The 22,069-nt window shown below is 38.3% G+C and overlaps 2 protein-coding genes across 2 annotated transcripts; one reads left to right on the forward strand and one right to left on the reverse strand.

Moving 5' to 3' along the window:
- Positions 1–83: 83 nt before the first annotated feature.
- On the reverse strand, positions 84–2,511 carry LOC141898540 (H/ACA ribonucleoprotein complex subunit 2-like protein). The gene is made up of 4 exons (XM_074784488.1): positions 2,223–2,511; positions 1,011–1,086; positions 678–783; positions 84–305 (listed from the first exon to the last, which is right to left on the reverse strand). The coding sequence occupies exons 1-4, from the start codon at positions 2,386–2,388 to the stop codon at positions 177–179; spliced, it is 477 nt and encodes a 158-aa protein (XP_074640589.1). The 5' UTR covers positions 2,389–2,511; the 3' UTR covers positions 84–176.
- A 6,014-nt stretch (positions 2,512–8,525) lies between these two features.
- On the forward strand, positions 8,526–22,027 carry LOC141898364 (poly(U)-binding-splicing factor PUF60-like). Its single transcript, XM_074784216.1, has 12 exons — positions 8,526–8,698; positions 10,779–11,058; positions 14,087–14,301; positions 14,612–14,884; positions 15,436–15,563; positions 16,073–16,144; positions 16,237–16,339; positions 17,267–17,383; positions 18,242–18,506; positions 18,950–19,098; positions 19,563–19,752; positions 21,093–22,027. The coding sequence occupies exons 1-12, from the start codon at positions 8,636–8,638 to the stop codon at positions 21,200–21,202; spliced, it is 1,965 nt and encodes a 654-aa protein (XP_074640317.1). The 5' UTR covers positions 8,526–8,635; the 3' UTR covers positions 21,203–22,027.
- Positions 22,028–22,069: the final 42 nt, after the last annotated feature.

The following is a 22,069-nucleotide window of genomic DNA, read 5'->3' on the forward strand; positions in this document are numbered from 1 at the left end:
ATTGTACAGTAGGATTTCTCTCGAATCCAGAGCTGATTCTTAAAGCTCAAAAACTCAATCCAAAAACGTACATGTATCCTCAAGATTACTAACATATTTATTTATAAATGCATTTTATCAACACATAATGTACTATTTACATCTCATGATAATCATGTCAATTTCAGAATTGGAATTCAAGACACTGGCATAGGCAAACTTTTCATCTCTTCATTCACCTCGTCGAACAAATCCTGGTATTCCGCATTTGGTTTTATGAGCAGCATACAAGTCGGTCGCTTCGATCCACTCGCCGCGCCCAGTGCCTGCAATGAATAAACATAAACGACCGGGATAACAGAAGTCCGGATTTATAAGCAGGTTTGATTGTAGCGGCTATTAGCAAGATTCACATCGCAACAACCAGCAATTGTCTTTATCATTCTTTTATTGCGTATGCATTAAATCTAAATTTTTCATCACGCCCTCTTATAATATTGTATGCTAGCCCGTTCCTTCAATCCATAACGGAAAGCAACTGAGATACCGACCACAGCACCATCCCCGACCCTCAGCTTTAAAACCGCTGGACTGCCTTGGAATCAACCCTTGCATATTAGCCCCAGCAGGGGAAGTTTCATGGCAGTATGGATCTCATCATCGAGGAAGGTACCAGTATGGGCCGGAATAACACTTACTTCTCTTGACGGGGTGAAACAATATGAAATGCTGGCTTCTTCACAAACCACCGGCATATGACTGATCACATCAATTGGATTTGTATCTCCCGCCATCACAACAATACTAAAAAGAAACAAAAACTCACTAAGCGTCAAGATAAGTGTGAAATGTGAGAATTGACAAAATGCAAAAAAAATACTCAGAAAATTTGGATTGCTTGAGTAGGGGAAGTTCTGTATAACTTGAATATTTTACTCTTGTGCAGATTGGCTCGAACAAGACCAGACAAGAAAGACAGAGAGATTTGATCTGTACGATCTAATTTCTCTTCACTTTCGATTGATACTAACCCTTTTTCGCCTTTTCTAATCTGCTTCTGAACATCCTTTACTCCCTTTCTCAATAGGTGCTTGCTACTGGTCTGCGCTGCAATGATATAAGAGACATTACTTTGAATTATTTTTATCCCTCAGTGGAACAAGCGCCATTCGAGTCTTATGAACTGAAATTGTTAATTTTTTCCATATTGGTAAAGACCGTCCTGAAGGCAGACTCTATCTTTAAGATAAAAGTACCGGTACTAAAAGTTGAAAGCTTTTTTAAGCTAGAAACTGAGTTAAGAGGAACCATTTAAATTGATTATAGGTTTCACCCTTGTGATTTTATGTAGTAAAGCGCCGCAACCGTCTGATAATGATCATTACCAGCCAATTGTCTATCGGAACTTAATAGCGGATAAATAAACAATATAAACACAAGGTATATCTCCCCCTGTGATACTTTGAATTTATTTGTGGTTCATATTTAGCGCCATTCTCGCAAGATTATCAGCAACCCGGAAGTAAAATCCAAGTTCATACACAACCCCTGTGGTTTTTTATTAGTTCAGAATAAAATATCAAAAAATAGGGTGCTTTTAAGTGTACATTGAGATATATAAACATCACACATTTAGAATGATACTGATCCTTTGCAGCCAAATTGTATTGGAATTTAATAGCAGATAAACAAACAAATACAAGGTATTTCTTTTGAATTCATTTCGTTTATAAATATTTAGCGCCATTCTCGCGAGATTTATCTACTACGCGGAAGTAAAATCCAAGCCCAGGCAACTAAAACCCTGTGCAAAAGGCCTTCGTTTCTCTAGAAATGACTTTCAACATTTACATTGATTACGCTACGATCCCTCGATCATCTCGGTAATAAGAAGGAGGACCACGATAACACTAATTCTACGATTTTAATAACTGAAATAGGATAAGCCAAAGTACTACAGTGAAAGGATGTGAGGTAAAAGTGCAGATCCGCACCTCTCGTGATTGACGCAATCTGCTGAATGACAGAATCCAGGCTAAAATCTTTCTACTCCTTTTAGTGAAGATATGTTAAAATTAGCCAATGGCGATGTACTGAATTGCTGATGACATTTTGAATCTGAAACAATGATATTTCATGTAATTGATTGAACCGTTTACACGGAGAGGTGCAGATCTGCACTTTTACCGGATGTGATTATGATTCCTGTGAAACATAAATGTAAGACAAATGAAAAAGATTACCCTTTTTAGTCAATTTGTAAAGCTTTTTGGTTAGTTTCCGGGAGGCGAGCGGATTGCTTATGACGCTCACAAACTTCAGTAATTCATCGTAACTAGGACCTGTCTGCTCTTCTCCATCACCGGCACCTTCGGATTTTCTCTTCTCTTTCTTCTCCTTTTTACCCATGATTCGAGGACAGCGGCGGTCAGGGAATGACACTAAAAAAACAACGAGGCAACCAAAACAACACGCAGCACACGTGCCAATAAAATTCACGAACGCGGAAGTACTAAACGATCCGCGTATTTCCCTAATTCGCGGTATCGACACGGCATCGGAGTCGGACTCAACACATTGGAAATCCGGGCGCGGACCCGGCACAGGGGCTCGTATGTAGATTAATCGGAAAACGATTATCTATCCATCCAGGGTCTATAATATATTTAGATAACATTTTATATACATTAGACCTGGATTACCAGATCATCGTTTTACATTAATGTATATACATTGGACACTGGATTAACAGATAAAATATCTCCATCCAGAAAAACGGATCCGTTTTTCTGGATGGAGCCCGGCCCTGGCTAGTTAGTTACCTAATCGTTGGTGGTAAGCTTTTTATAATCGGATAGGCTTATACCAACCGGATGTGGTTTGTGAGAATATCCGATCGTGAAACTAAACCACAGTTAGGTTACTCACTAGGCCCTGGCCCGCGCGCGCCATGAATCGAGCATCTGCGCGGCGCCATGCCAAGACGGAGTTTAACACGCTTCTCGAACCACTCTAGTTCGTTGACTTATCGTTGTGGTGAGTTTTTCGGATTGGCTTATGGGCCGTGGTTCAGCGTGAAAATCGAAAGGAGGGGAAACGAAACTGTGAGACAGATTACTGACTGGCTGGCCTCTGTATTCAGACTATCTACTGACATAGAACCACAACGGTCACAAACTATAGCGGTAGCCTTTAAATGCCTTTATTTCTTTCTGCAGGAAAGATACAACTGCGTCTTCCCCCAGCCCACCACATGCCCCCCGCCGAACATCGGTGCCGAATTGCAAAAACTGTCCCGAGATTTCAAATCCAGGTGTCAATTTCTATTTTTCGATTTAAAAAAGTTGTTCTATTTATGTACGTCTTTGTTTTCAATAATTCGTAACAAAAGTATTTTTTTCATTTCTCCCATCACTTGAATCGAATTCATCACAATTGTCACTCCAATTTGATTTTTTTTCTGCAGTCCTTATGAGGTTTTATATGGAAAAACCCTAATAATAAAAGCATTTTCATTTTTTTTATTTTTCAGTTCCCTTCACTTTCAAAGCGTCTATAATGATAAAAAATTTAATTTTCACCATTCACCTTCCAACTTTTTGTTTAAAGAACATTCACCTTCCAACTTTTTGTTTAAAGAAAAGTACTCCAAGTAATTAAAAAAGGCTTTAAGTTGAATGAAATGGCATTGTATTGGTTCAGGTGGTCCCGAATATTAAAAACAGACAGAAAGAAACAAAAGACAGGAATATCTTTCTTTATTGGAACATTGCAGTGACGAAAAACGTTATTCGATAGTGGCTAGTGAAACGTGGACCTATATCTATTTTTGGAGTGTGGAAAAGCCTTAAAACCACTCTATGTTTGAGCCCGAAGTAAATGCTGGTTACGGCGAAGGTGCGAAGAAGAAAATGAACCGAGCACTGGAGATAACTGCTTCGAGAGAAATTTAGATAACGGGGAAAGGAGAATTACAGTTGGAGACTAAAGGGCGCAGTGGAACTTTATGAATTTTAGGCAGTTCATGAATATATATAGGGTAAAGAGGGAAGACGTGAATGGAACTTATTCAAAGTTTCTTTAGATAAGGGGAAACGTTTAATTATATTCGAAAGACTTCCATTAAAAAATATCTTGCATACGAGGAAGAGGATTCGATTTAAGTTTATAAACACCAGGATTGTCCAACAGAGATTGCATTTTAACATTATAATCGTCCAGATCGAAAATCACAATTTTTTCACCTTTATCAGCCTCAGATATTTTGATAATTTTTAACTTTCGCATTCGAGGGCTAGGCGAAATCGACGAGGTAGATATTCAAAGGGGTTCCTGTTGAGTTGATCGCAAATAGCCTGTTGATACAAGAATACAAGGTTATAGTCCAGACTGTTCGGAGATGATGTACGATATTCCAATTGGGTGACAAAGTCTAAAACGTGTTTATCTTAATGGGGGATGAGAAAAATTCAAAATTCAAACCGTAGCCGAGAAGTTGACATTGAGTGAAAGAACGTGGTTGAGGACAAATTGACCTGCCGGGGGAGGATGGTTAAAATGCGCTGGGAGAGTCATCCGTACACCAGCCGAAAACTGTGCTGCGCACTTTGCGTCCACATTATTCGGCTCGTGTGCGGGGCCTTAAACTACAGGACCCAGTTCCACAGTTGTGAGTTTTAGAGTTAGCTCTGAGTTAAAGTTAGTTCATTTTCAATGAGTTAACTCAGGGTCACATCTTAACTCAGAACTGTGTAACTGTACCCTGTACTATACAAATGGTCGCCTTAATGTCAATTTCAAGTTTTACAATTTCACATTGAAACAAAAGGAACAAAACAATACTAACGCAGCAATGAGCAGGCCAAATGTTCCACCGAAATCAGAAATTTAGTACATTGTAATGTAATGTGATAATGAAACATTGTCGTCTAAAAACATCTGACATTCTCTTAACAGGCTTTTGGATTATAAAATCGCTCGATTTACTGTGCCATGGGCCGTAACTCTTTTGACTGTCACTCAACATCATCATGATGCATCAACAGATTCCGATGAAATCCCAAACAACCATAATTTTGAATACTGATATCTTACTTCTCACTTACTAACAACAGAAAATGAGTACCGGTATTCATTTTTCTGAGACAACTGATATATAGAATATATCCTGATATATGGAAGGTATCATTTTGAGCAATTTAAGGGAGCTGATCCATAAGACGAGCGCTCAGGACACGGCCTTAAACGTCGATTATGAAACTACTTTTGAAATTTTGCTACCGAGGAAACGTGGCAAAATATCTTCAGTAATGATTGGCAATCGATAAAACAGAAATTGTGCTTGAGTGTGCATAGCTGTTTCTGGAAAAGTGAAAAGTGGCGGAATAAAAAAATGTCGGTAAACACGGTGTATTTGAATTATCACGCTAAAGATGTATATAAGAAATCTACGGAAGCGATAAAGGGCCTCGAGATGTCGCGTTGAAACTCGACAAGTCGCCATATTTATGTCGATATATCGCGATATATCGCGTCCAGTCGACATGAATATGTCGACATATCGTGACGTTTTCACGACAAATTTCGCTTTTTCGCCCATTTTCCACGGGACAAGCCATCATTTGAAGACATGTCTAAATGTAAGATGAGGACACCAGTGATATGACGACTGAGTTTCAAGTCGTCATGAATATATCTACATATCTACGGAAGGGACGTTTTCACGACAAATTTCGCTTTTTTGCTCATTTTCCACGGGGCAAGCCGTCATTTGAAGACATGTCTAAATGTAAGATGAGGACGCCAGTAATATGACGACTGAGTTTCAAGTCGTCATGAATATGTCGACTTGTCGCGAGGAAAATGGTCGAGAAAACGAAATATGTCGTCAAAACGTCACGATATATCGACATATTCATGTCGACTTGACGCGATATATCGCGGTATGTCGACATAAATATGGCGACTTGTCGAGTTGGAACGCGACATCTCGAGGCCCCTTATCGCTTACTTGAAACTCAGTCGTCATATTACTGGCGTCCTCATCTTACATTTAGACATGTCTTCAAATGACGGCTTGTCCCGTGGAAAATGGGCAAAAAAGCGAAATTTGTCGTGAAAACGTCACGATATGTCGACATATTCATGTCGACTTGACGCGATATATCGCGATATATCGACATAAATATGGCGACTTGCCGAGTTTGAACGCGACATCTCGAGGCCCTTTATCGCTTCCGTACTGTAGAAACTAAGAAATAGTTTATATAAAACATTATATATAAATATAATTTACATAAATATAAATATTTAATAAGCTTTTGTTTTCTGTAATTCTTAATGATCAAATGCATAATTTTAATATAACTATAATCCAGTTTGAATGAGAGGATACCTACATAATGTAATCATTCAGAGCAAAGTGGTTTTCCATTAGTCCTCAGAAACAGTTTTGAATTTTCCAGATTTTTTAGATTGTGACAAATGTTATTCCAAAGTTAAGACAAAAGTCAGTGCCCTTTTTGGACTCGTGCCACGTGTATCAATGGTGCCCTTTTAAGATGTTACAAGCCCTTCTAAATGAGCTTTTGCATCCACCCCTGCAATATAAGATCTTTTGTTTGCAATATTGGTTAGTATGAATATCACGCCAATCGTTGATACGGGTCCCCCCACAACCGTGCTATAGGTACTCAACTCAGACTTAAAAGTGCCGGCCGTGTTCCTCTCCCCCGACGTCGGTGTAAATATTAACTTTTAGCCCAGGCACTAAGTTTCAAAAACACTCGAGAAATATAATTTCGCTTACCTCAAAGTCCAAATTTTCAATGAAGAAAGATAACATTCTGAATTTAATTTTGGCGGATTTTTAAACCCTGGTAACATGGGCCGGGCCAAGATATTGCGTTAACGTGCTTATAAAATACATGCTATTAGGATGGTTCTTTAAAATATCTATCATTCAAAAAATATTGCGGATAAACGGAAAATATTTTGACCTACCTATACATTATTGGGTATGGCCTTTCCGATTAATAAAGCAACAATGAAAAATTACAACAATGCTATCCAGCCAAAATTTTACTTTTTATTCAATATAATTGCATTGGTTGAACATTAATGAGCATATCACTTTTTCATTGTTGTCGCTTTCATGGTTTTTTCACCGTTCGTTTCTTTCATTAATACGAAAAAGTGATCTTCATGATCACGATAGGTAAAACACAATATCCGTGTTGACGCGATGAGGAGAGAATCCCACAATGATAATAAAAAGTCCGAAAATGAAACTTTGAGATAGTAGTTTATTCAACGTTTCGACTATATCCTAATAGTCATCTTCAGGAATAATGAGATACTACAGAAATTATGAGATATATATACAATCCAGAGACAAAGAGACTAATTCAAGTAATCAGAGATGATACAAACTAAAGGAAAATTAACGTAGAAACAGTTACACGCTAAAATAGATTAAAGGGAAGCAAACTAAGGGGTGATTATAAACAACAGTAGTGAGTATAAATATAAATGAAACTTAAAGTCAGTAGTAAAAAGAAAGACAAACTAAGGGGCACTTAAATTAAAACAAAGGTGAATACAAGTTAAGTCAGAGACGAAATTGATGAGAGAACAAATAACAAATAATCAAAGGGGAAATCAAGTGTTGAGTTTAACCAGTTTACAGAGGAATTTTGATATAAGTTTATTATGGGGTGAAAAACCATTATTAAGGTTTACAACGTTGTTCGAATTTTCAATAATTAATGCAGATTCCAAAATATGTCTTCTAGTTTTATCGCTGCAAGGGTAAACTAATTCAGCATTAGCAAAATCAAAATTGTGTGAAGTCTGAAAAACATGACTAGCAACTCCGCTTTCAGGTTTAAAGTTTTTTACATCTAATTTATGCTCTTTTATGCGTTGATTAAGATTCCGACCTGTTTCTCCTATATATACTTTGTCGCAAACTTTACAAGGTATTTTATAAATTCCACAGTTTAGGGATTCGGTTTTCGGTTTGTTGTTAATCAATATGTTACTAAGTTTATTATTGTATTTAAAGATGAGTTGTTTATTTAGTGACCGAAGAGAAACTTTAGAATTCTCGAGGAAAGGTACATACGGTACAATGATAGGCTGTTTATCGGTAGCCAACGTAGGAGTTCTAAGGTTGTTATTTCTAAAATGCGTAGTACGAGCTTTAAGTAGAGCTTTTTTCAATAGGAAATCGGGGTAGGCAAGTTTTTTGAGAGATTGGTTAATATGGTGAATTTCATCTGAATTTCTGGATTGTATATATATCTCATAATTTCTGTAGTATCTCATTATTCCTGAAGATGACTATTAGGATATAGTCGAAACGTTGAATAAACTACTATCTCAAAGTTTCATTTTCGGACTTTTTATTATCATTGTGGGATTCTCTCCTGATCTTCATGATGTACACATTTATGAGGAATATATCAATTGTAATTGAATTGAAAATTGAATTGATTTGGTCCATGATTGTTGTTACCACATGCTACATTTTTCGAGCGGCCATTGTGAGGAAATTTTTTTCATACGCGCATTCTATGTACTTATTCTTTTCTCTTTCCTTCGATATATGAGCTCAATTTTTCAAACTCGGTAGACTCGGCTAAATAACGAAATCATGTTTTCGATGATGGACACGTTGAAAGCGCTGAACAACCAACAGAACGGCGTCAAAAATGAGGTAAAAAAATTTTATTGTCATACTAACTAATTATCGAAAACGAGCGATCAAATTGATCGATGTTAGAGATGTACTGTCCTGTATTGGTGTTAATATTTTAAGTAATCTTGTATCGATGCTTATATTTTGTTACATGTATCTCTATCATTTGTTATTCTGGGATGATGATTTTCCGACCTTTTATTAGATTCATATTGATCACGAGTCTGAAATCAATAATGCAGAACCGTAGACAAAAATTGGGGGGAGGGCTGTGTTGTGAAGCATTCCGTGAATTTTTCTTTTAATACCGGTACAGCAATTTAGTCTGATCTGTAAAAGCATTCAAAATTTAGGTAATTTTTTTGATTTTGTTAGTCAATCATTGCGAAAGAACAATGCAGCGAGTTGAATGTGTTCAGCGAGTCAGTTATCCTGGAAATTCGAACCTGATGGCATTGATATTAATATGGAATGAAACTCTGCCACACTAGACTGAGTGCGCAGTCTAGATGATGTCATTTTTGCCAATCAGATATCCCATTTTATTTTAGCCTGAGTTTTCCCATTTACAGTTCTTCCGTGAAATTTACCTCAGTGATTATACAACGGGCAATCTGGTTATTGCCGCAAATAAATGAAGCTAGTGTGAAGCTGTCTTAGTGGCCATTTCTCATCTGACGTCGAGAGACTTCATAATTTTATGGGGGAGGGCCTACGGCATGAGGCACCTACCTATAACAATTCTGACCTTTTCAAACTTACCTGTTTTCATCCCTGGTAATTATTTGGAGCAATATAGAGTTCAAGATGTAATGGCTGTAAGTCAAAACGAAGTGCTTACCCGTACGTTACGTACGCGCATGCGTGAAAGAATAGGGTTAGGGTTAGGTAAGGCTATGTATAAATGAACTTTCATCAACCCTGCAGTTGTGTTCTGTGGCTCAGTGGGTAAGGCACTGGTCTACAGTGGGATAGATACATTTGTATTTTTCTTTTGGTTTCGAATCAATATTGAAAGTCAAATTTCTATTGTATTGCGCATGCGCTAATAACCTACTCACTTACAGATAGCCTGTGAAGATCACCGTACGGGTAGCCGCAGCCAATTAAAAAAGTTACGTCTGTCACAAAACCAATGAGATAAAATTTTGCATCATTGTTAAAGAAAAAAACTTGGCTTTGCGGACATGCCATATATTCAAATTCATTTCAAGTTAGAGTCGTCATGAAATTTCATAGTTTGTCCTGCTGTCTTGGGAAGTATCAAAGTGTCACAGATTTTTAAACAATTAACTTGGTCGCAGTTTTTATCGACAAAAATTTTGCTATTTTTGCTAGCAGTGAGGAATAAATAATCAACATAAGTAGTGATCACCGCTGTGCTGACAGTTGGTTATTAACTTTGTTCACATTGAGTTAAATTTCCTGAATGTTCTCTAAATATAACGTAACTTTTGTTCATGATAAAGCTCGTTTGCGGGGGCCTTTTCATGAGCATTTTGTCGTTCGCCAAATATCTATCATGTTTGACATTTTTTGACGCTGCGCCAACTGCGCTCTCATGTGCGGGCAACTCGGCGCTATTTCCATTTCATTCGTCATCAATGCGCATGCGTCATTACTCAAAAATTGAGGATAGCGGATTGTATATTGAATTCAGATTAGAAAAACACTGATTTATGACATGAATATCACTTTCTGTTGATATGGGATTTCTTTAAAAAATCTAAATCATAATTTTCCCCAGGCAAGGCTTTTAATCCCGGTGTAGATATAATGAGAACAGAAAAATTTCTTTATATTCAAATAGATTTGACAAATGCTACAGATATGCAGGAAATTTGGTTGTATAATGCATACGTGCTTGCCACAGCTCCCTTTGCCGAGCGCAGTTTTCGGCTCGTGTTCGAGGCCCTATATTCTGCGCTAAATGCATACGGAAAATTTGCTTGTGTGCGGGGGCCTTAATGGGTCATTGAATTATTGTCTCGCCTACGCCAAAATCTCATATATCGGGATCTGACTTAGCGGGCTTTTGTCCGGGTTTTTTGAAAATTCTTTTGAGAGTGATGAAATTATTTTTATTTTCTCTTTATAGCCAGGCAGCGATGATGACGACAACGACACGCAGGCGCACGCCGAGATTAAGCCGATGATCTCGACGATGATACCCGATATTCCACCGCCGCCGATTCCTCAGCTGCTGCAACCGGTGCCAACAATCGTACCACCTGTGGCGCCACAACCGGTCGCCGCGCCAGTACCGCCGCCTCCCGTCATAATGCCGCAATCCGTGCCGTCGGTCGTCGACTATCCGGCGCCGGAACCGTTGGCCAAAATGATGAAGATCGAACCGCCGGTCAAGATCGAACAAGATGGTAGGTTATAATCTCCTGAAATTAGCGAACCCATCTTGAAGGATGAACAGTCCTCTGAATATAGATATTTGTTAGTTACAGCTGCTGAAGCGCTGGTTTTTCAGCGGACTGTGTCGATCCTAATCATTGGGTCTTATAAAGTTTGTTCTTTTTAACTTCGTCTCGGAAAAAAATTGTTTCGAATTTTGTAATTTTGAATTGCGGTCATAATGTTTGAAATTCTAAATCTATTCGAATGTACGGGGGCTCTTTTCGTCATTACTTGCGGTTAAGCTCGAAATATTGTTAATCAATTTGGACATTACGAATCGAAATGATATCGAGAAAGTACCCGGTTCAATTGTACGTAAGAACAGGCCCTTAAAGTTGTATGGGTGAGAATGTTTCGTATGCAGTCTGTTCCATAATCATCACCATCATTTATCTCTTCATTTTCTTCCTTTTCGAAATTTCGATCATCAATTGGAAAACAGTTCAAACCATTCAGGTGGCCATTGCTGCATTTGTAGTTGTGGTCACCAAATTGCTTATCTTGGTAAAGAAAAATTCAAACGTACCTGCTGCTTGGATTTTGTACCTATTACGGGGTGAAAATTGTCCAATCATTGCTCTTTTCTTACAATGGCATATTAGGTTTATTGAGGTGAAAAACTTTGTAGAAAAAACAGTTTTATAGCAAGTGAAATCTTCAGTTAACTTGGGGATAGATAAGTGCGCGGATTTAAAATCGATAACTGGTGCGCCAGGATCGAGGGGTTCCACACCGTGAATATAGATGTTGTACATATATTTCATATGCATGATGAACTTGAAGAATATAACTAGGTATATTACGGATTTTTTTGTTTTTTTGTCCAACAATTTTTTACGTATGATGTGTGCGGTTTTTTAACATGGGTTTCTCTTCTCTTTTTTATATGTCTTTCAGAGAAAACGCTGAAAAATGCGACTTAAAATCTCCTCCCATTACCGTAATACTAGTGTTGGTCGTGGTCCGAAGACATCTGTGCCATCACCTGGGCAAACCGCTACAAATTTGGCTAGCGACTTGACACTTGTTTTTTTTTGTCTATTCATATTATTTTTTCCGACGTACCTGTGCGCATTTTTTACACATATGTACATGTTTTTGTTGTCTTTTGCAGGCAGGGGAACAACGCTTAGGCCTATGTCATATCTCTTAGGAGCAAGGTTCACACGACTTGCTACTTGATTTCTTTCTTTTTTTCAATCTTGTGTCGTTGTTGTTCTCAAAAAATTATCCCACTCCTCTGAGTCTTCGTCAGAAACTGAAATTTTAATTCACTTGTATCCACGCTTCTGACTATATCCTCTCAAAAAAAAGACAAATGTGTCACACATATATATGCCATGTTTTTTTCTGGTGTCTTTTACAGAACGATGGTCGACCGTATATTTCCTGGTTGTTGATATTAACGTTCGTGGACTCCTCGGTCTGACTGACCGTGTTGAAAAAAGGGGATGTTTTGCGTAGAATTAATTGTCTTTTTTGTTTTGTTTTTTTCTCGAGAGTCGTCATTGATTGATGACATTAATCAAAATTGTCTCCATGTCTCTTCCCATGCTTTCGATATATTTGCAGATTTCTCCACCAAAGACTCGGTGTGGTTGGTGTTGAAGGATTTTTGGATTTATCCTGCCCTATATAAAAAATCTAGATTTTTTTACATGAATCAAATTTATTAAAATTGAAATTGATGTCATGTTTTATGACCTATAACTTCATTTCTGGCTTTTGACATTTAGTTTGAAGAACATATAGGCTATTTAACAGTGTTGGTTGCTCAAAGGTGGTTTGAAGTCAACTGGTGGATAACAGACTTTTAAAAAGGATAATATTTGATTAAAACTATATTGTTACTGGGGTACTTTTCTGATGGTGAACTTAAATCAACTTTTTAGCAACTGGCCCAGTTGGATGACATGGATCTATCAAGTGGCTGGTTTTGTAGATGGGCAAAAGTACGACACCGTTATTCCTTGTCCTGCTACCAAAGTGTCATACCTAGGTATAAGCTATGTTCTGCCAGAATCTGGGTGACATTATCATTTCCTTCGGTTTCAAAATACATTACCCTGCATTATTCTGATAACAAACTTTCATAATTTGTAAGGATTGGCCAGAGTTAAACTCAATTCATGCCAGTATCAAGAGTGACAGGATTGTCGATGAAAATTAGAACGTATTTTGGTTTCAGGATTTTTATCAAAGGTTATGTTTTTGAAATATATGAGTGCTGCCTTAATAGGGGATTGCTATAGTTGACGGGTCATGCTTAGGAAATTGCCGGTTGTACATGTACTCAAAAATGTCGATCAAGAAAGAAATTGGGTAAAATTCGAAGATCTTGCGCGAAAGGATTAAGAAATGAACCATTGCCCGGCCTTGAGTTTTGCATTCGCGACACCATATGTAATGTTCTTGTTTTCTCTTCTTTCTCTGTATTTTGCATATTACCGAAAAAGCATGACGGGCAAAACCTGTATACTGGGTTAATCTACGTAGTGACGGAGGCACCACATAAGATTGGCAATGGCCTTCCAGTCATTGCACAGAAACCATCGGTAATCCATTCTATAAAAAAAAAAAAATGCTGCGATTAGTGTTTCTCAACGACGTCTGTCATCCGCGTGGCGCATCAACGAAAAACGATTGAAGGAATTGTGATATACAAATATGTATATCGAACAGAATACGAAGTCCACTCTCTTGTTTTGTTATCATATTTATGTATTGATTGATAATTCAGTTCATGTTGCCCCTGGTCGACCTGGCTCTGTTTGCATATGCCGGTTACATTAAAATTGGCTTGAAATAAAGCGTAACTCGCATATCTTGGTGAATTCTACGTTCAAAATATATCATACGACCTGAGACGCAAACCAATTTGAATACACCATTTCTTATGATATTTTTATTTGTACGCTGAATATGATTTCGATAGAGAATTTACCGCAGACCTCCGTATTGTTTCCCTCAATTAATTCTCGATCGTTTGCTTTTTAGAAGTCGTCCCTGTGCCGGCGGTCCCGATGGCTCTGCAGGCCGAACAATGCGGCCCGCTGATCGAGGGACCCGGCGCGAAAAAGACGCCGAAAGCATTCCAGTTGCCGAAGTTATTGTCTTTGCAACAAGAGGCGGTGAATCGCGCCAAGAAGTACGCCATGGAACAGAGTATTAAGAGTGTCCTGGTGAAGCAGACCATAGCTCATCAACAGCAGGTTAGACACTTAGAAGCCTTTGGTTTTCAGTAATGTTACTATTTTACGATTAGATATACTGATTTGATTTGTTTGATACGTACAGAATTATAAAAGATGTTCTGAAGGGTCTTACTGTTGATTACTGATAAATTTGAACATCTTCTTTCACATTTCAATGAAGTGTTACTGAAAAAGATTAAATTTGTTACTGATTTCATATCTCAAAGGTTGGCAGCCTTGTAATCAAGCACAGACATTTTTTCAATCGATGCTGTGATTTTTGAAGATGTTAACTCATCTTATGGCTGTTTATTTTGTTCCTTTTCAGCAAATGCAAAATTTCCAGAACACAGTACAGCGACAGCAGGCACTCGCGCTGATGTGTCGCATCTACGTCGGTAGCATAAATTTCGAAATAAAGGAGGATACGATCAAACAGGCTTTCATGCCATTCGGTCCGATTAAAAGTGTCAACTTGTCGTGGGATCCGGTCACTAATAAACACAAGGGCTTCGCATTTATTGAGTATGAATTACCAGAAGCTGCACATTTGGCTTTAGAGCAAATGAACGGAGTGATGATTGGAGGACGAAATATAAAGGTAAAATATAATCATGTAGTCAGTGCTTACTTAAAAATACCGGTATCAGGATCGACTACCTGAACTCCCATTTCCCCTTCGGGCATTTGACACTTGGATGCCATTCTTAAAATTTTTTAATCCTCCAGCCGAGGCTTTGCGTGGGCTTAAGAGTCCGACCAAAACTTATCGATTATAGAAACAAACATATCGAATATGAAGGAGAGGTGAGCCGGGCAAGTTGGTAGGTGATACCTGAGCATTGAATACAGTAGCTTAGATGTCAGTCTCCCCAGGGAGAGATGACTGTAAGAGATATCAGCTTGGGGTATTACTACCAACTGTTGGAAAGAATCTGTAAAGTGCTTTGAGCAGAGTATCTGGATAAAGTACATCATAACACTCATTATGATTATTATTACATTAATTATAATGTCGCCCAACTATACTAGTGGATGTTATGAAGTGCGGGGTCGTTAGAGGCTGCAGATTCATACCAGCATGCCCTGTATACATTTATACCCAATAATCGAATAGCAAATAGTATTTCTGTAATATTTCTGTAATTTCAGGTCGGCCGACCGAGTAATATGCCTCAAGCGCAACCAATCATCGAAGAACTCGCGCACGAAGCAAAGTCCTACAATCGAATATACATCGCATCAATTCATAATGATCTGACTGAAAATGACATAAAAAGGTAACATACACTTTCTTCGGATTTTCATCATTACGGATATGATTGATATTAATTAATTCAGATTTTTCGTTCAACTAGATGGATTTTTTGGTTGATTGATTTCGATTTCACGTTATTCCATTTTGACAACGGTCGGCATTAATTTAGTGTTGAAAGTCATTCAAGCCAAATAAGATAGTGGAATTGCTTCTATGGATAATTAAGCAACAAACATCATCCAACAAATTACAAATGCATAATTTACTCAATATTTTTCTGACTCAAAAAAATGCCCAATAATTTACTGCTTTGCTATACTTCGACCATTTTACTTTCTGATCTGGCACCGGGTCAAATGATATTTCTAAGATCTTATGAAGTATTTGACTGCTGCACCGTCTATTTATATCAATGAGGAAATCAAAATGGTGTAATGCAGTTTATTTTGTTCCTCACAAGCGCGGCAACAAGCTTAATAGTGGGTTTAATCGATCAAATACCATAATGTCTTTATGGTTTAAAATTTTCAGCGTGTTCCAAGCTTTCGGTACAATACTGAGCTGTCATTTGGCACCGGACACGACAAAGCCATCTAAACACAAGTAAGATCATAGCGATTTACTCTTCTAATCTGCTCACAACTGGGGATATGGGCTTTCCTTATATTTGATGTATCTTTCGTGTTGAATTACAGAGGTTATGGTTTCATCGAATACGGTTCATCGCAGTCAGCCCAGGATGCAGTCTCTTCGATGAATCTGTTCGATCTTGGGGGACAATTCCTTCGAGTTGGAAAGGTAGGTTGTACATGTATAAGGAAAGAACAGCAATATATTTCAATGTTCAGAATATGCCAGTTCCTGAACTTATAAGCTGAGTTTTTATCGAGGCAAACTCGGCATAATGCCACGTTTTCTTGGTCGGTGAGAATACAATATCTGAAATGCTGCAATCACTTTGAATTTGCTTGAAATCTGGAAACGGAAAAGAGCACTCCTCATACTTTGTGGAATTTGTGAATTAACTTTGTACCTACCCGGTATGAATATTTCCAAATCACAATGAAATGAAAAATTGTGACTCATGACATCTCTGATTATGATGAGTCTCAGTGAAGATCATTTCTTTTTGTAAACGTTCACCAAAGGCATTGAATAGTAGAATAGAATTGTATTTCACTATACAGTAAACTCTGCCTTAGTCAGATCCACATGCTCTACTCGGTGCAGTATAAAAAAGATTTAAGTTTCCAGATGAAGTAATGCTTTCGTGGTTTCAAACAACCAAAAACTGAGGTCACTTATTCAAATAGTACACATTTGATGATTTATTTTTACAGTGAATAAACCTTATATTAGCAACCATAGTCCTTTATAAATGAGTTCCAAAATATTAAAAAAATTGGTCTTCCAAGTCGGATTCCCCCTATGTCAGACGAAATTATCGGGTACAAATTGATCCGACTTAGGCGGAGTTTACTGTATATTAGTACGTATGCATATTTTGTAACCACGATCGATTGCAAAAATGTAGCTCATGACATATTTACAAATATGTTGAGTTTCTTAGGTTCTGTATATGTTCTCCTGTTGACTCTTGTGCATATACCGTATTGTTAAAAATGAAAATCAAATTCTATGTTTGTGGTGACCCATATAGTTTCAAATCATTCGGGCAATTACCAGTTTTACTCGGAACATTTAAAATTGAACTCATATTTTCAGTGTATTACTCCACCGAATGCCGGACAAGCTCCGTCTGGTCCGGGAAGTATGCCAACTGCTGCTGCCGTCGCTGCGGCCGCTGTTACAGCTAAAATCACTGCAATGGATCTTACTAATGTAAGTACACGAAGAGACGATATTAGTAACGCACTCACAGCCAATTCGATACTGAGCTGCCCCCAGTTACGACTTTGGGGTATCTTATCGTTGGCAATTACATCAATTGGAAAGACAAAATGTGAAGAGAACGTCGTTGGCGTTCATACGTATTCCAATCGCATGCATGATGCATTTCTGAAAAAATTTGGCCGGATTTTATCTAACTTGAGTGTTGCTGATAAAAATTCCATAAAAACCCCACCAGGATGTGTCATGTGTGTGAGGAGCCTGTCATAAGATGCTAAACCCAGAAAATGGTCCTTAATATTTTAAGTGAAGGTCTTCGGCAAGTTCTTAACCTTTTCGTTACGAAATAATGACCTCACACACCATGCATGACGTATTATTACGTTGCAAATATATGAGTCATTTCGCCACTGGTAAGCAGCTGTGTACTTACCAGTGGTGTAATGACTCGTATATAATGAGTAATAACCGTCCTCTTCAATTTAGTTCCAATTTTTACTCATAGATGGAGGGATAGGGCCTAGTACCTCTAATAGCTAATTGATTTGATTTAATGATGCCATTGAGTTCGAATCCTGGTGAGGGGTGTAAAATTATCTGCGGTAGTGAAGAGGGTAAAAACTCCTTTAATTTCATCTGAATGGAAGTGTAAAATTCTGTTAAGAAGATAATTGGTATGATTTAATCATTGAGGGAAGAATCAAATATGGTTCTTTCAAATAAACCATTCATACCAACTCAAATCAAACGTTACTCCCATAGCCTAACCATTACTATTAATTCGAAATGTCCATCTTAAATATATTAAGACCTGTTATATTGATACTGATTTGAAATTACTTTTCATAGATTCCGGGACCACCTGGCGTAGCTATTCCATCGCTATCAAGCTCGGCGTCGAACTCTCCGGTGTTGCCTCCGCCGGGCGTAGCCGTGCCAACCGCCATTGGTTTACCTCCAGCTGTCGTCGCCCCAGTAAGTCTCATCGCGCCAACCAGTCTCAGCGCAGCTCCAACGATACCGAACATCACCAGTATCAGCGCTCCTGGCATCGTCGTGCCCCAGCTCAGCGGAACACCCACAGCTGTTTCGCCTGTCAATAATCCAGTCAGAGGTAAGCGATTATTTCACTTACACAAAATTCATCAAAGGGTAAAAACCGGCGTAAAAGTCTACGCGGCGTATAAGTCGAGGTCGATTACCGGTCAAGTCCTACATTTCATGATTTTAACATATATCCGGCTTATAAGTCGAGTCCCTTCTCTTAGAAGAATAATTACTTGTATCATTATATTGAATAGTTTGTTTTGAGAAGTCAACAATATAACAGTATAAGTCAAGGTCAATAATTTAGTGGTAAAATCAAGGATTAAAACCTTCGACTTATACGCCGGTTTTTATGGTAATTTATTTCAAGCATAAGGAATGAATGACTCTAGAGTACGTAACGGGACGAGTGGTACTGTATAGGTTAACTATTTATTTGACGCACGAGCTTTGACTCTAGAGTACGTACATGAAAATACCCTATATTACTTTCATTTCAATTTATTGTAGATGCTAAAGCTGGGCAACAGTTGTCGGATGCTCAGAAGAAGTTAGTTGAAGAAGATGTGCCACAAACTCTCGATCAACAAGAAAACATGAAAATTAGTGGCAGCAACGCCAGGCACATGGTCATGCAAAAACTGATGAGACAGTCAGAGGTAGGTCCTTTGAATATTGAAGCAGTAACGTTGTTGTTGGACATCGCCACGATCTTGACTGTTGTCATAACTGTATTTCCATTCTCGATTGTCATTACAAGATACCTTGCATACACGGTATTCGATGACATATTATATGGGTTTTAGAAAGGCATCCATCTTTAAAAGAAAGCAGTGTTCTCCACTACAGATTTTAGAGGGGCGGCCATCCATAGTTTTTACTCTGCTGGAGACTTATCATAGATAATACCAAAAGATAAATGGGGGAATTATAGACTTCAAGGGTCAATCAGTTGAATCTCCTATTTTGCCACCAATATGGTGTAGTCATGTGGGACCTCTACCGCAGTGCAAGTGAGACTGTGGTGCAATTAAATGGTTAACAGAATTATTTGATGAACAATGGGTGGGAAGTTGTTGCGTACAATCAATCTGATGATTGAAAAATGCTTTTTCCCCCACAGCATCGGGTGATGGTTTTGCGAAATATGGTCGGTGTAGAAGATTTAGACGACGAATTGGAAACTGAAGTAACAGAAGAATGCGGCAAATTCGGACACGTAGACCGCGTGATCATTTATCAAGAACGACAAGGAGAAGAGGAAGATGCTGACGTGATTGTGAAAATATTCGTTGAATTCGGCGATGAAAAAGGTAGGAATTTTATCGATGTTGATTATAGGTTCGTGGTCCAAATCTCTGCAGTTGAATAAGGAAAAACCTGATAGAATATCCATGTGGATGTACAATTGAACTGAAGAGTCCCACTAATGAAATTTACGAGAATATTGGATTGAACTTAATGCAGTAGAAATTTTGCTTTCCTCTGATCTCGCAGGAGCAAGAAATTTCGTTAGGAGGCAAATGAATTGTGAGGCGCGATAAACGTCCAATAATTTCCGGCAAAGAAGCCTTCTTCGCCCATTAAAAATCGACTAATTCGTACCACACAACATAACACGAGCGCGCCAACCAAGCTTGGTCGTTTCCCTGTAACGTCAATTTTATTTTTCATGAAAAAACCAAAGTTCACGTGTCGAACAAGGTGGTCAGATCATCATCACATGAATAGGCTACTGGCACCGCTACTTTGGCAATGAAAGATTCCACGTAGGGATCATTCATTTATTAAGTACGCATGAAATTTGAATTTTTTAACCCTCCTCCCCCTCTGTACGCAAAATTGGCCATTTTACCTATACGTTTAGCATTACAGTACGCCATTGCACTGACCCTTACCCCCTCCCCTAATGCATACATAATAAATGAATGACCCCGTATGGCAGGCCAGGATCTGCAAGGTTCGCTAGTGGTTGTTCGGTTACTGTGCATTTCTTCTACCTTTCAATTAAATTCGAGTCAGCTTTTCTCTTTAATGAATCAATTTCTAATAAAGCTATCCATACGCTTATTGGGACATCAATGTTATACCTATTCGATGACTTATTTGACAACATTTCCATTTGGGAGCCTAAAAATCTCGTTCAAAATGAACTAATTTTCACTGTGTAAGCGAGTATATTGTAGCGCCATCTGGTTTGTGCTGATTCCCCATTGGAGTAAGAAAGCAATTGGCTCATAGGGAGCGAAGTCAGCTGTATTTAATAAAGAATGAGCCATGATTTGGCTTACTTATTATGGATCGGGTAGCTAAAATTTTAAACGGAAGTTATTTGAAATGAAAAAAATTTCGATCTGGGTATACTATAGGGGCGTACTCTTTTATGACCTCCGAAGTCTCCGTCCGAAATCTCCGGCTGGCTCCACACAAAATCCGAATCAACAGAAAGGAGGTTTCGGAGACTCCAAAAAGTCACGTGACCAATAAAAGAGTACGATTGGAGGCAAACGGATTCTCCGATCTGATAAAAGAGTTCGCCCCAGCAAGCTATGTGGTGGGTGTGGTGCACATTTCCGAGCGTTTGAGAAGACTTCGAAGTCGGCACCGTGTCCTGTACGCTGTTGTACAGTTCTTGCTTCTTATTTAATTTCAGCTCTGAATTCGGCGATAAAAGCGTTAAACGGACGATTCTTCGGCGGACGCGTCGTTCGAGCGCAGGCGTATGATCAAGATATGTTCGCCGCGAACGATTTATCGGGATGAACTGACGGCGCGTAAAAACCCCGATGTACAAAAACCATCTGTGTAGAAACTGCTGTTCACTTCATACTTAAGAAACTAGACGCGTGTCTCTCATATACAGTACAAGTTAATCGGTGAAAATGCAGCTGAAAATACTGTTAAGAATATAAATTTCCGGTGTTTTTAAAAAGGTATTATCAATGAATTCATCGTTGTGCGGTACGTAGACTACCGTACGGATTGAAGAAACTGGCACCTTGCTGATTATTCTCTGTATTGTCAAAACAGAGGAAAATACTTGCATTACCAGAAGCCAGACTCGGATATTCAATGAATTGCATATTTCGATGCGAATTATGATTAATTTATATTTTTGACGATAGTCGCGTTTGATAATTGTCATATCTGCTAACGGTATAGGTACATTGCATATGTATGTACTAAATAATGTTCAATCGTTGCGCTTCAATGTTGATTTTCATCATGATCACTGTAAAAAAATTTCCCGCCAGTAATGTGTCATTGTGTTGTACTAGTACACGATTATAAACCTGTGCCCATCCGTCATGTGTTCATATATCGTGCTAATGGTCATCTTGTGTCTGTCATGCGCATACGTCATAGTTTCATCTGCGCACTGGCTAAAATAACATATCGGCGAAATCAACTTTGCCACGCTTGAGAAATTTTGTTTTATTCCGCCAGATAATGGGCAAATTGCTTTTAATGGATAGGTTTTTAGACGAGCGTGCATACTTTGATGGGAAAATTGTTAGCATTCGCCTTTACTTATTACTTGTATTCATGTCAAAAGAAGAAAAAGAAAGAAATTGTATTATATTTAAAGTTTTATCTTGTCTGGGTTATTTTTTGTTGTATCTAGCAAGG

Source organism: Tubulanus polymorphus, chromosome 2, assembly GCF_964204645.1.
Source record: "Tubulanus polymorphus chromosome 2, tnTubPoly1.2, whole genome shotgun sequence".
In the NCBI taxonomy this organism is placed as follows: Eukaryota; Metazoa; Nemertea; class Palaeonemertea; order Tubulaniformes; family Tubulanidae; genus Tubulanus; species Tubulanus polymorphus.

Excerpts from the sequence above, each read along its gene's own strand:
- LOC141898540 (XM_074784488.1), bottom strand. The coding sequence starts at position 2,388 with ATGGGTAAAAAGGAGAAGAAAGAGAAGAGAAAATCCGAAGGTGCCGGT. Across the intron at positions 784-1,010 it reads ATTAGAAAAGGCGAAAAAGG|TATTGTTGTGATGGCGGGAG; the intron begins GTTAGTATCAAT and ends GTTTCTTTTTAG. Across the intron at positions 306-677 it reads GTTTCACCCCGTCAAGAGAA|GCACTGGGCGCGGCGAGTGG; the intron begins GTAAGTGTTATT and ends TATTCATTGCAG.
- LOC141898364 (XM_074784216.1), top strand. The coding sequence starts at position 8,636 with ATGTTTTCGATGATGGACACGTTGAAAGCGCTGAACAACCAACAGAAC. Across the intron at positions 15,564-16,072 it reads ACTGAAAATGACATAAAAAG|CGTGTTCCAAGCTTTCGGTA; the intron begins GTAACATACACT and ends TAAAATTTTCAG. Across the intron at positions 16,145-16,236 it reads ACAAAGCCATCTAAACACAA|AGGTTATGGTTTCATCGAAT; the intron begins GTAAGATCATAG and ends GTTGAATTACAG.